We start from the raw sequence: 14,028 nt of genomic DNA on the forward strand, positions 1-14,028 counted from the left end.
TACTATATTGGGCAGCACAGAGAGTATTTCCATCATCACACAAAGTTCTGCCAGATAGCACTTGTCTGGAGGAAGGAGTGGCTTCCATTTGCACAAAGATTCCATGCTGACAACCTGAATTGGAGAAAAATGGTGCCACCAACTGAGAAGGAATGAAAGATGGTAGTCCAGGTACTTTCTGAACCCCTAAACTTGTCTTTGAATAGGCAGTTCTGTCACCTCTTGAAATTTATGCCCCAAGTCTCTGCTAGAGAGAAGTGGGGTTTGGTGTGTGTGTATCCAGATATTTGTGAGCAGGAACTTTATGGCTTCCTATTTCTCATCCCATAGACCCACACCCCAGCAGTAGAAAGATAGAAGCCAGGGAAAGAAGATGGTGCCTTTTTTCCCTAGTCCAAAATTGATGGAAGACACCCAGGTGTGCAGGGAGAACTGGGGCAGTTGTGTAGAAATTGATGAGAAGGGGGAGTGTGTCCATGTGGGAAAGTTTCTTTACAAACTTCTGTAGATTGAGCCCTTACAGTATGCCAGGCTCTACCCTTTCAAATGTATTCCCATTCAGCTATCTCAACAAGCTGGCCAGACAGTATGAGTGCCTCTACCTCCCTAAAGAGGTGTGGCAATTAAGGTTCGTAGGGGCTGAGCCCCTGACCAAAGGTCACACTGAGGGAGTCAGTGGCCTCGATGAAATTGAAAGTTTCCTGATTCAGGTTCACTGCTGTTTTGTTTTTCCAGTCCCTATTTCTAAGGTCATTATTTCCCTACTTTAAGCTACTGACTTACAGAGTGATCATGGGAAGTATTGTTTTGTTTTGTTTTGTTTTAGAAACTTCCTGGTAACAATATATGAATTCTTGCATCAGTTAGGACTTCTGGTTGCAACTCAAAGTGGCTTAGGCAAAATAAGGAAATTTATTGGTTCAAGTAACTTAAGAGAAGAGGTGGTAGTTCTGACTTTGTCTTTGGATCCCAGGTCTGTAATGGTGTCACTCAAAATTTGTCCTTCCCATATTCTGACTCTGTTTTTAATCTGTGTTGTCTTTATTCTCAGGCAGGTTTTCTTTCTGAGGTGTTAAAGATGGCTGCCAGCAGCTCCATGCTCATTTCTTACCAATGAGGCAACTTCTATGGAAAGAGAAAGCCTCTGTCTTAAAGATTCCAGCAAAGATCCTGGGGCTGCCTCTTACCAACTTGATTCAGTCTCCAGGCTCCTAGCTGTCAGCACAGAGCCCAAGGTGGGGCTCTAACTCACAAACCCTGAGATCATGACCTGACCCAAAGTCGGACACTTAACTGACTGAGCCACCCAGGCTAAAGTGGCTCATTCAAACTGGTGTTGGTTGTTGGCAGGAGACTACTTTCTCCCCACATGGGCCTCTCTGTAGGGTTGCTTGAGTGTCCTCACAACATGGCAAGCTGGCTTCCCCCAGAGTGAGCAACTGCAATCCTTTTTATGACCTGGGCTGAGCAAAACCATCACTTCTGCCATATTCTATTGGACACAAAGAACAGCTCTGACTCTAACTCATGTGGGAAGAAACTATACTAAGGCATGAAATCCAGGAGATGAGCATCAATAGGGAACATCTTGGAGGCTGACTCCCACAGCATCCCTCCATCCTTCCTTCCCTGTTTGTTCTACTTTTCCTATGTGTAGGTTTCCTTCTCAGGCAGTGTCTCCCCAAGCAGTACAAAATCAACATCTCCCGGCTTGCATTCCTGGTGACATGAGTGGGAAGAAAGCATCTTTTTTCCCAAAGTTCTTGCAAAAGTCCCAAGGCTGACTCTGGCCAAATTTGTGTATATGCTTATCCCTGAACCAATGGCTATGGTCTAGAGATACCATGCTCTGATTGGCCAGACCTAGGCCACACCCCCATGCCTAGAACTGAAGGTAGAACTGGAAGCACTAGAGACTCACCCAGAGGATGAAGGAGGAGTGGTTCCCAAAGGAAAAAGCAGGGTGTCACTACTGAATCAAGGTGAATGGTTTGGGGGCAGGAGAAATAATAATGCCATCCCATCTCCCACACTTTTGCTCCAACTGCACATTTTAGTACCTCTTGGTTTAGCATTTTTCTCATAGGATCATCTACTTTCTTGGCCCACTTTCTATAGTAGGTAGAATTCTAAGATGGCCCCCAGGACCCATGGTGTATGCATACCTTCTCCTAGTTATTCAATCCACCACTAATCTAGATGTTCTATAGAAGAATTCTGCAAATGTAGGTAAGGTACCAAGTAAATAGACCTTAAACTGAGATTATCATTGGCGGGCCTGACCTAATCAGGTAAGTCCTTAAATGGAATGGGATTCTTCCTGGCAAAAGAGATTCAAAGTGTGAGAGAGCGTCAACATGGGGGAGAGTCTCTGTTGCTGGCTTGGAAGATGGAGGGGACCACATGGCAAGAAATGCAAGCAGCTTCTAGGAGCTAAGTCTGGCCCCTGGCTGACAGCCTACAAAGAAACTGGGACTTCAGTCCTACAAATCAAGGAACTGAGTTCTGCCAATGGCCTGAATGAGCTTGGAAATGGATTTTCCTCCAGACCTTTCAGAGAACTCAGCCTTGATCACAGTTGTGTGATACCCTGAATAGAAAACCCAGTCACACAGTGCTGGAATTTTGAGCTACAGATTTGCAAATAAATGGTTATTTTTTAAAAGTTTTTATTTATTTTGAGAGAGAGAGTGGGGGGAGGAGGGTAGAGAGTGAGGGAAAGAGAGAGAATTCCAAGCAGGCTCTGCACCATCAGCACAGAGCCTGACACACGGCTTGAACTCACGAACCATAAGATCATGACCTGAGCCGAAACCAAGGGCTGAATGCTCAACTGACAGAGCCCCTGGTGCCCCAGTGGGTATTGTTTTAAGCTATGAAGTTTGTGGTTAATTTTAGGCAGCAACAGAAAATGAATATACCTCATCATGGACTCTAAGATCCCTTTAGTAGGAAGCTTCTCTTGGACCTCCTTAACTTCCTCCCAGTAGAACCTGAAACATAGGTCCTTCTTCCCACACTGTGTCAGTCCCTCACCAAATCCCAACTCCCCTGCCCTTGGGGGCCTAGCAAGGAAGCTGCTCTGCTTGACTTTCCACAAACAGCCTATGCCCCACCAGGCCCAAGAGGGCAGCTCGACCAATCTCTAATTCCCAGGACTCAAGGACCTTTGACCAATTCTATTGATCTGGACTCCTGGGCAAGCAGCTAGACTAACAGACGCCATGAGGGCTCTCCTGTTCCTGGGGTCCCTGCTGGGAAGCCTGGAGTCAGCGTTTTTGGTGAGAGCTGTGGGAGCCAGGAGGATTGTGCTGAGATGGCCCTGGGGGTCCCTATTACAGCCTTGGCCTCTGCTCATGACTTTTTGGTCCAGGTGACTAGAAGGCCTGTTTGGAAAGGCAAGAGTAACCCATAGGGCCTGGGGGAGGGGGGCAAGGAAGAGAGACAGCTAGAGCTGGTGGATATGAGAACATGGCCTTCATTTCTGGGGGAGGGGGACCTTGAGGAGACAATAGGAAGAGGAACAAAGGGTATGGGTCTTTTGAGAAAATGCCTGCATTTCTGAGATGTGAGAGGAAGCTGAAGACTGGCATGGGATCAGAGGTAGGCTCTGACTTTCTGGGAAAATTCCCTTTTTCTCTCCCCTGTAGACTCCACCTTGGAAAGCCCCTAAGGAGCATAAGCACAGAGCAGATGAGCACACAGTAGGTAAGTATCCTGGCTGTGCCTCCTAAAAGACCCTTCAGTGGGAATGAGTATGGTGGGGAGTGTGGAGATGGTCAGTTTGGGGCCCTTGGCACACGGGGAGGGATCCGGGACATTCTTCACTTTGTCCCTACTTTGGCTAGTATTCAGACCAGAGTGCCTACTATGTGCCAGGTCTTTTTCCCATGGGCACTGGGGACCCAGAGTGATAGTGAACTGTGTGCTCTTTGAGAGCAGGGCTTGGGCTATATCTGAGTTCCCAGCCCAGTGCCTTCCAGTCTCCCTCAGTTTCCCCAGCCTCTCTTCTTCTCCTTCCCTCAGTACATCTCATAGGCATCAGTCATGCCACACAGAGGCCAGGGCCCTTATGGACAAGAGCAGGGCTCTGAAGCCCAAATGCCTCTGAATCCTGGCTTCATCACTTATGTGCTAGGTGACTCTGGGCAAGTGACTTGACTTCTCCAAGCTTCATTTTCTCCACCCATAAAATGAGGGTGGTAATAGTAAATCTCTTAGGGTTGTGGAGAAGGAGAAATGAGTTGTTAATCCATGTGAGGCACTCAGCCCACAGACTACTGCATGGTGAATGCTTAAACTATATTAGCTTTGGGGCGCCTGGGTGGCGCAGTCGGTTAAGCGTCCGACTTCAGCCAGGTCACGATCTTGCAGTCCGTGAGTTCTAGCCCCGCGTCGGGCTCTGGGCTGATGGCTCGGAGCCTGGAGCCTGCTTCCAATTCTGTGTCTCCCTCTCTCTCTGCCCCTCCCCCGTTCATGCTCTGTCTCTCTCTGTCCCAAAAGTAAATAAAAAACGTTGAAAAAAAAATTTAAAAAAAACCAACTATATTAGCTTTTACTTATCAAGCTCCCTTTTAGATGGGGGATGTCTGTATCTCCCCTCTCCTCAAACCATGCAACAGCTCCCCATTGCCTTCATTCTTCCAGGCACTCAATATTTTCCTCAAATTGTGAACTAGATGGACCCTGTCCTGGTAAGCCTTGTGTGGTGAGGCCAGGCCCAGCCCCTCAGCATGGCACTAGGGCCCCACGCCTGACACTGCCTGCCTCTACCTCATTGCCTCATCTTTCCACACCCAGCCAAACTGCTTTCTTCTCTTTTTCCTGAGCCAACCTAAGTGCCCTGCCTTTGCCTAATCACCTACTTGAAGTCTTCCTCCTCTCTATCTATCCCATTTACATCTTAAGGGTCTCTCCTCATTTAATCCTATTCCTGGTTTGGCCTTCAGAGAGTGCTGCTGTGCCTTTGCCTTTAACGACAAAATAGCAGCACATATGACATAACGACAAAATGCTTACTGAGCACATACTATGTGCCAGACTCTGTGCTAAGTGTTTGATAGACATTATCTCATTTAGGTCTCACAATACTCCTCTGAAGTAGATAGTCAAATCTTGTCATTCATGGTTGTCATGTTCTATCTATAAAGTCACAGAGAACACTGAATTAGCAAATACTGAATGACTGCTCCTAAAGGAAATTTAAGGTTAGGTTCCTGTGAGCTCTGGTCACAACATTTTCATCAACTGTCAACATAGAAGCTTATTTTATGTGTCATTCTGTTTCAAGATATCTTACTTACTGTGTTGTCCCTTCATTCATAATAAAGTCATGGCCAGGAGCACTATAACTCAAGCCTGGACGAAGCTTTTCTCACACATAAATGTTCTCTAGAATATATATCATGGCCTGCTTGCACTTAGGAACATCAGCACCATATTTGGGGGCCATTTTCAACAGTAAAATCATCTACCAGAAGCACAAAATTTCAAAAATGTGGCTCTGAATAGACTGTGAAAAGGACACGTGGTTACAGGAGAAAAGCTGAAACAAGAAGCAGAGCATTACCTTGTTTCACCTTAGCTGGGAATTTGTGCTTCAGGACCTCACATTTTTCACCACTCCATGCACATCCATGAATGACCATAAAAGCACCGTGAGAATTGGTTTAGGGATTACCAATACAGTTTAGCAAGAAGGCAGCAAACAGAGTGGCTATACTATACTGTTTTTAAAAATAATAATAGCTACTAGCAACATTTTTATTGTAAAAACTTTAGAAATTACAGAAATGCAAAAGAAGAAAAAATTCTTCCATAATCCGCTATCTTCTAAAAACCACTCCTACAAACTTTGGAGCATGTCCTTCTAGATTTCTTTTTGATGTATATGTAAATATATTTGCACAAAAATAGGACCACATTTGACATGCTGTTTTTTTGGGTTTGTTTTGTTTTCAAGATCTTATTTTTAAGTAATCTCTATGCCCAACATGGGGCTTGAACTTTCAACCCTGGGATTAAGAGTCGCATGCTCTACTGACTGAGCCAGCCAGGGGCCCCTTGACATGTCGTTTTTAACTGCCCTTCTTCATTTAAAATTATGAATACTTTTTTCTTTTTTTTTTTTTTTTAAGTTTGAGAGAGAGAGAGAGAGAGAGAGAGAGAGAGAGAGAGAGAGAAAGCATGAGTGGGGGAGGGGCAGAGAGAGAGAATCCCAAGCAGGCTATGTGCTGGCAGCACAGAGCCTGGAGGCAGGACTCAATCTCACAAACTCTGAGATCATGACCTGAGCCACAATCAAAAGTTGATCCTTAACCGACTGAGCCTCCCAGGTGCTCCTTGAACACTTTCCTGTACAAATATACCTGCATCATTTAAAGTGATTTTTAGGGGCACCTGGCTGGCTCAGTCAGTGAAGCATGTAACTATTGATCTTGGGGTTGTGAGTTAGAGCCCCATGTTGTGTGTAGAGATTGCTTAAAAATAAAAGTCTTTAGAGGCTCCTGGGTGGCTTAGTCGGTTGAGCGTCCAACTCTTGATTTCAGCTCAGGTCATGATCCCAGGGTTGTGAGATTGAGCCACAATTCCCTCTTTCTTCCTTTACCCCTCTTCAGTGCTCATGTGTGCTCTCTCTATAATAAACAAACAAACAAACAATTAAAAACACAAAATAAAAATCTAAGGGGTGCCTGGGTGGCTCAGTTGGTTAAGTGTCTGACTTTTGATTTCGGCTCAGGTCATGATCTCATGGTTGATGAGTTCAAGCCCCATGTTGGGCTCTGTGCCAGCACCACAGAGCCTGCTTGATATTCTCTGTCTCCCTTTCTCTCTGCCCTGTGTGCATTCTTTCTCAAAAATAAATAAATAAACTTAAAATATATATATATAAATAAAAATCTTTTAAAATAAATAAAAGTGATTTTTATTATAAAATATGCATAACATAAAATTTACCATCTTAATACTTTTTAAGCGTACAATTCAGTGGTATTAAGTACACTCTATTGTTGTACAACCATCACAATCCATTTCCAGAACTCTTTTCATCTCTCAAAACTGAAACTTTTCTGCTATATAGTTGATCCCTGAACAAGAAGGTCAGAGGAGCTGAGGCCCTCCCTCCTGTGTAGTAGAAAATCCACGTAGAAGCTTCGACTCCCCACAACTTAACTACTAATATCCTACTGTAGACTACTGATGGGAAACTTTACCAACAACATAAATAGTTGATTAACACATATTTTTTATGTTAACTGTATTATACAGTATATTGTATTCTTGTAATAGAGTAAGCTAGAGAAAAGAAAACATTAATAAAAAACCATAAGGAAAATACATTTACAGGACTGTATTTATCGAAAAAAAAACCCACACATAAGTGGACCTGTGTAGTTCAAACTTAGGTTTTTAAGGGTCAACTATACTATTATTGTTGTCATTTCACAGATGAGGAAACTAAGGCTCAGTCAAGTGACTTCTACATTCAACGTGTATTTATTAAGTGGCTACTTTGTGGCAAGCACTCTTCTAGGCCTGGGGGCTACAGATTTGCCCAAGGTCACACAATTAGCAGGTGGTGGGGTCAGGAGCCCACTCCAGCTGTCTGAGTGCAGAAGGGAACATCTTAAGTTCAATTTGGCAGAACTGAACCTCTTGAAGGCATAACGATCTTTTCAAGGGTCTATCTGTTTTCCAATCAGGCCCTGAGGGGTAGCACCTGAGCAGGGTATGGGGGCATGGGAAACATCATCAGGGAGTGTGTTATCTTTGCAGTTCTCACTGTCACTGGGGAGCCCTGCTACTTCCCCTTCCAGTACAACCGGCAACTGTACCACACATGCATCCACAAGGGCCGGCCTGGCCCCCAGCCCTGGTAAGACTACCCAGAAGGGATTGGAGCAGGGACCTGTGGGAGATGGATTCTGCCCATCCATCTGCCCAAGGAACACTGCTTGGAGAAAGGGGGCTCTGAGAGGGAAGGGTGGGCCAGTCCCCTGGGCAGAGCAGGGAAGCTTCATCTTTTTCTACAGGTGTGCTACCAGTCCCAACTTCGAGCAGGACCAGCAATGGGCATACTGCCTGGAGCCCAAGAAAGTGAAAGGTACTACACACAGACTTTGGGGTAGCTCAGGTCCTTCTCCTTCCCACTACTCTACTGGGTATCATCAGTTCTTACCCACCTGGTATTCTGGGTCCATCCAGACCCTTCCCTTCCTCCAGAGGGAGAAGTTCTAGGAGAAGGTAGCCTCATTTTGCAGGTGGGTAAACTAAGGCATGGAAACATGGAGTGCCAAGGTCATAGGACAAGCAGGTTTGGGTAGGGACTTATCTCCATGACCCAGGCTGTCTGACTCAGGCTCCCCACTCTTCCTTCCACTGTATCCATCTCTCAGACCACTGCAGCAAACACAGCCCCTGCCAGAATGGAGGGACCTGTGTGAACATGCCAAAAGGCCCACACTGCATCTGTCCAGAACACTTCACTGGGAAGCACTGCCAGAGAGGTAAGGAGATGGTGAAGCCATGTGAGGGGCTGTTGGGAAAAACAGGGGCAGTCCTGGGCCCACTGAAGAGGTCTCTGGATCCCCGGAGACTTGGCATGATCCTGGCCTCTCTTGAGACCACTGCCCTCTCCCATTTGTCCCCAGAGAAATGCTTTGAGCCTCAGCTTCTCCAGTTCTTCCATGAGAAAGAAACATGGCATAGGCTTGAATCGGCGGGTGTGGCCGAGTGCCAGTGTAAGGGTCCTGATGCCCACTGCAAGCTGCTGGCCAGCCAGGGTGAGTGGATGGGTCAGGAATTGGCCTGAGAGGAGGAAGGCAGAGGTCTGGAGGAAAAGCTGTTAGGCACCCAGTCAGGGTGCCGAAAGAAAGGGGAATTTTCTGTGAGGTCTTCGGGCCCAGAGGTGCTTCAATGTGCTCCATCTCCCAGTCTGCCACACCAACCCGTGCCTCAACGGAGGCAGCTGCCTAGAGGCGGAGGGCCACCGCCTGTGCCGTTGCCGGGCGGGATACGCAGGACGCTTCTGCGACGTAGGTGAGTAGGGATCTTTGAGGAATCAGAAGCTCCGCCCCCAGGTAAGAAGGACTCCGGGAGAGGGACTCTGGAGAGTGGGGAAAGTGGCTGAAAGGGCAGTGGGAAACCACACCAGTTCCAGGCTGCAAGGAGCCGCCTCTCTCCCCAGACACTGAGGCGCGATGCTACGACGGCCACGGGCTTGACTACCGCGGCACAGCCGAGACTGCGCTGTCGGGTGCCCGGTGTCAGCCGTGGGCCTCAGAGGCCACCTACCGGAACGTGACTGCAGAGCAAGCGCTGAACTGGGGACTGGGCGACCATGCCTTCTGCAGGTGCGCTGGGTGGGGCGGGCGGGGCATCTCCCTCTGCCCCAGGGCCCTCTGGCGCTCCTTACCCTTTAACAGCGCCCCCTCCGGTGGTTACAGGAATCCGGACAACGACACCCGCCCGTGGTGCTTCGTGTGGAGCGGCGACCGGCTGAGCTGGGAATATTGCCGCCTGGCACGTTGCGAACCCCCAGTCCTAGAGGCTCCTCAGTTCCTGCCTCCAACCCAGGTCCCCTCTGAGCACCCGGATTTTCCCCTGCCCTCGCTTTCAGCACTGCAGAAGCCTCAGCCCCCGACCCCAGGTAGTTGGAAAGTGGCGGGAAGTCAGAGGGCGCGCGGCGAGCTACCTTCCAGCCCTTGGTGGGTCTCCCAGCACTCAGCCTGGGCTCCTCCCACAGCTTTGGGCGCGACGCCGGAGCAGCCCACTCCCCTGCCGAGTCCCAGCTGCGGACAACGGCTCCGGAAACGGCTGTCCTCGCTGAGCCGCGTGGTTGGGGGACTGGTGGCCCTGCCCGGGGCGCACCCCTACATCGCCGCGTTGTACTGGCGCCACAATTTCTGCGCGGGCAACCTCATCGCCTCCTGCTGGGTGCTGACCGCGGCGCACTGCCTGCAGAACCGGCGAGTGCCGCCGCGTCTGGCGCCCTGCCCAGGACCCTAGCTCCTCGTTCTTCCGAGCCCAGCTTCCGTGCAACACCCGAACCCATGCCCTACTTCCCTCTCCCTCTTCCCCAGCGCCCTAGGAGGGGGCTGAAACCCAGCAAGGGACTCGGGGGCAGGAGGCCTGTGGCCGGCTCTGAGCTCGCTTTCCCCCGCATCCCCTCCGCCCGCAGGCCCCCGCCGGAGGAGCTGACGGTGGTGCTCGGCCAGGACCGCCATAACCAGAGCTGTGAGCAGTGCCAGACTCTGGCCGTGCGCGCCTACCGCCTGCACGAGGCCTTCTCGCCCATCACCTACCAGCACGACCTGGGTGCGGGGGCGGGAGCGCCCCCTCGGCGACCAGGGGAAAGGGTGGGGGAGGGCTCGAAGTCCCAGCGTCTGGGTCTCACCCTCCTCCTCGCCTGGGTTAGCCCTGCTGCGCCTGCAGGAAAGAGAGGACGGCCACTGCGCGCTCCCGTCGCCTTTCGTTCAGCCGGTGTGCCTGCCAAGCAGCGCTGCCCGCCCAGCTGAGGCCGAGGCCGCCCTCTGTGAGGTGGCAGGCTGGGGCCACCAGTTTGAGGGTAGGCAGAACGGCTGGCTAGGGGCGGCAGGGACACCTCTGGCCACCGGGGTAGGCAAGAGAAATTCTCAGCTTTGGTACCACTAGGGACAGGTGGCGCTGACCTGGTGGGTTGGGAAGATTTGCAGGGCCCTTGTGTCTGCAGTCAGCTCCTGCCAGGGCCTGGGCTTCACTGCTGGGGCGGGGGAAGGGGAGGTCCCCAAGGCTCCTAAGGGGTACAGAGAGAATCACAATTTCCTTTGGTTACTTCTTGGTACTGCGATGCAAGGGCTAACAAGGATGCCGGCCTCGCGCTGGGGCAGCCGGTTGGCTAGTTGGGAAATACTGTTCGGAGACATTGGGTGGGAAGTGGGAGTGGGGTTCCCAAAGCACTCCTGCTCCGCCCCTTCCATTCAAATCCCGGCTCCTCTCTGGTCTCAGTTTTCTTGTCTATGAAATGGTTTTAATAGCAACTCTTCCTCACGGGCTTGCTGCAACAGAGGCCAGTTAGTGGGGAGTGAGCAGGGTCGCGAAGAGTGTGAGGAAGGCGCTCTTGGTTCGCAGGGGCCGGGGAATATTCCAGCTTCCTGCAGGAAGCGCAGGTGCCGCTCATCCCTTCTGAGCGCTGCTCCGCCCAGAACGTGCACGGAGTCTCTTTTACTTCGGGCATGCTCTGCGCTGGCTTCCTCGAGGGTGGCACCGACGCCTGCCAGGTGAGCCCATGGGCTGGCTTGGTGCCCTCCTCCACCCCATCAAGTCCAGACTCCAGACCAAGGGCGCTGAGCCACGTGTCCCTGACCCAGGGTGACTCCGGGGGCCCGCTAGTGTGTGAGGAGGAGGCCGCAGAGCACCAGCTCGTCCTGCGAGGCATCGTCAGCTGGGGTTCCGGTTGTGGCGACCGCTACAAACCAGGTGTGTACACCGACGTGGCCAGCTACCTGGCCTGGATCCAGGAGCACACCAATTCCTGACCATCCAGGGACTTGTCTTTCCCTCCTGGGGGGATTTTGGAATGGAAGGGTGGCTGATGCATAATCATGGATGGCAAGGGTTGGGTTTGATTCCTCTCAGCACCACCAGCCTGGCGCCAATAAAGTGCGTCTGAAAATGTGTGAGAGGCATAGTTCTTCAGGGGACCTGATGGGAAATGCCAAGACAGTAAACTGGTGCACTTCTCCATACTCCTCGGGGAACAGGATCTATTAAGATCTTAAACAAGGTATAGATTGGTGTCCAACTGATGTTCTTTGAGCCATACTGTGTACCAAGTCCTGAGCAGGGTGGCTCCATATATTTATCTCTTGTATGAACTAACTTTTTAACTTTTGAAGTTTATAGGACAGAGGTTCTCAATCTCTACTGTACATTAGAATCATCTGGGGGAGCTTTTTGAACCTGTGCCTGAGATCCACTTCAGATCAATTAGATCTCTAGGGAGGGGGTATAGGTAGTGGTATGTTTTTAAAACTCCCCAGGTGATTCCATGTGCAGTCAAGGCTGAGCACCATGGTTAGAAATGCTTCACATTAAAACAGTGCTGTGGACTCTTAGAGCTGGCAATGTGGATAACACCCCCACCCAAACTTGCACTAGATCAGTGGGGCTCAAATTGTGCCTGGACCACCAGCAGCAGCATCACAAGGGAACTTGTTAGAAATGCATATTCTGGGGCGCCTGGGTGGCGCAGTCGGTTGAGCGTCCGACTTCAGCCAGGTCACGATCTCGCGGTCCGTGAGTTCGAGCCCCGCGTCTGGCTCTGGGCTGATGGCTCAGAGCCTGGAGCCTGTTTCCGATTCTGTGTCTCCCTCTCTCTCTGCCCCTCCCCCATTCATGCTCTGTCTCTCTCTGTCCCAAAGATAAATAAACGTTGAAAAAAAAAATTAAAAAAAAAAAAAAAAGAAAGAAATGCATATTCTCTGGCTACCTCCCATACTACTGAATCAGAAGCTCTCGAGTTGAGACCCAGCAATCTGTTTAATGGATTCCCAGGAGATGCTGATGTTCCTAACGTTGAACCAAACTGAGGATTCTGGGGGGTTTAATGGTCACCAGTCTGGGAGGTCTAGCTGTCCAGACTTGCTCTCTTTCTTTTCGTTCTTTTTTTTTTTTTTAAGTTATTGTTGACAGAGACAGAGTGCAAGTATGAGCTGGGGAGGGCCAGAGAGAGAGAGGGAGACACAGAATCCCATGCAGGCTCCAGGCTCCAAGCTGTCAGCACAGAGCCCAACATGGGGCTTGAACTCACGAATTGTGAGATCATGACCTGGGCCGAAGTCGGATGATTAACCGACTGAGCCACCCAGGCGCCCCTCTTTCTTTTTGTTCTTAAACCCGGGTGCACACTGCGCTCAGTGAGCCATTTAAGTTGGTTTCTCAAGGGTTGTACAGATCGGTGTGATTTTATCTTTCAGGCTAACTTTACAACTTTACACAGGTCTAAGATATGAGCTTCTCTCCCTCACCCCATGTACACATTCTCCAGTGTACATAGTGTCTCTGTGACATCACCATGCCTCGATGTCACAACCCCGCCCTGACATGCCTCACAGTGCATGGAGTTCCAGGCACACAGAACAGCCGGATACCCCTTAAAAGTGCAAGGCGAGGGGCACACTCTGAGCCAGAATGGGGGACTGGAAAGGCTATATCAGTGCAGTGCTGCGGGACCAGCGTATTGATGACGTGGCCATCATGGGCCACTCAGACAATCGCTGCGTGTGGGCATCGCGCCCTGGGGGCCTTCTAGCTGCCATATCACCGCAGGAGGTGGGTGTGCTCACAGGGCCTGATCGGCACACCTTCCTGCAGGCTGGCCTGAGTGTGGCAGGCCGCCGCTGCTGCGTCATCCGAGACCACCTGCTGTCTGAGGGAGATGGTGTTCTGGACGCTCGCACTAAAGGGCTGGATGGGCGTGCTGTCTGCGTGGGCCACACCCCGCGCGTGCTCCTGGTGCTCATGGGCCGACGGGGTGTGCATGGGGGCATCCTCAACAAGACAGTGCATGAGCTGATCAATGGACTACGCAAGCAGGGCACATAGCAGTACAGCTAGGCCACTGGTGACTGCGTCAAAATAAACTGCTGGGCCTGGCTGGCTCATCCTGTGTTTTTGCGTGTTGGGCAGTTGCAGACGAGGAAACCAGTTTCCAGAAAGATTTTTTTTTCAATGTTTGTTTATTTTTGAGACAGAGAGAGACAGAACATGAACGGGGGAGGGTCAGAGAGAGAGGGAGACACAGAATCGGAAGCAGGCTCCAGGCTCTGAGCCATCAGCCCAGAGCCTGACACGGGGCTCGAACCCACGGACTGCGAGATCGTGACCTGAGCTGAAGTCGGACGCTTAACCGACTGAGCCACCCAGGCGCCCCAGAACGATTCTTGAAGAGGGGTTGCCTGATGGGGCTGGGATTTTGAGTTCAGAGGCTTCCCAGCCTCCTGTCCCCTAGACCTGGCCCTCCTATCCATGAATCCCCTGCAGAGGCCT

General features: G+C 50.6%; 2 protein-coding genes across 2 annotated transcripts; both read left to right on the forward strand.

Moving 5' to 3' along the window:
• The first annotated feature begins 3,148 nt into the window (after positions 1-3,148).
• F12 (coagulation factor XII) lies at positions 3,149-11,657 on the forward strand. The gene is made up of 14 exons (XM_043592172.1): positions 3,149-3,281; positions 3,651-3,708; positions 7,777-7,876; positions 8,034-8,104; positions 8,397-8,507; positions 8,652-8,783; positions 8,935-9,039; positions 9,188-9,353; positions 9,447-9,649; positions 9,746-9,968; positions 10,181-10,317; positions 10,418-10,567; positions 11,110-11,258; positions 11,349-11,657. The coding sequence occupies exons 1-14, from the start codon at positions 3,225-3,227 to the stop codon at positions 11,514-11,516; spliced, it is 1,830 nt and encodes a 609-aa protein (XP_043448107.1). The 5' UTR covers positions 3,149-3,224; the 3' UTR covers positions 11,517-11,657.
• Positions 11,658-12,857: 1,200 nt separating this feature from the next.
• On the forward strand, positions 12,858-13,650 carry PFN3 (profilin 3). The gene has a single exon (XM_043592295.1). It carries the CDS (start codon positions 13,171-13,173, stop codon positions 13,582-13,584), a length of 414 nt encoding a protein of 137 aa, XP_043448230.1. The 5' UTR covers positions 12,858-13,170; the 3' UTR covers positions 13,585-13,650.
• The last annotated feature ends 378 nt before the right edge of the window (positions 13,651-14,028 follow it).

The sequence above is a fragment of the Prionailurus bengalensis genome, chromosome A1, assembly GCF_016509475.1.
Source record: "Prionailurus bengalensis isolate Pbe53 chromosome A1, Fcat_Pben_1.1_paternal_pri, whole genome shotgun sequence".
In the NCBI taxonomy this organism is placed as follows: Eukaryota; Metazoa; Chordata; class Mammalia; order Carnivora; family Felidae; genus Prionailurus; species Prionailurus bengalensis.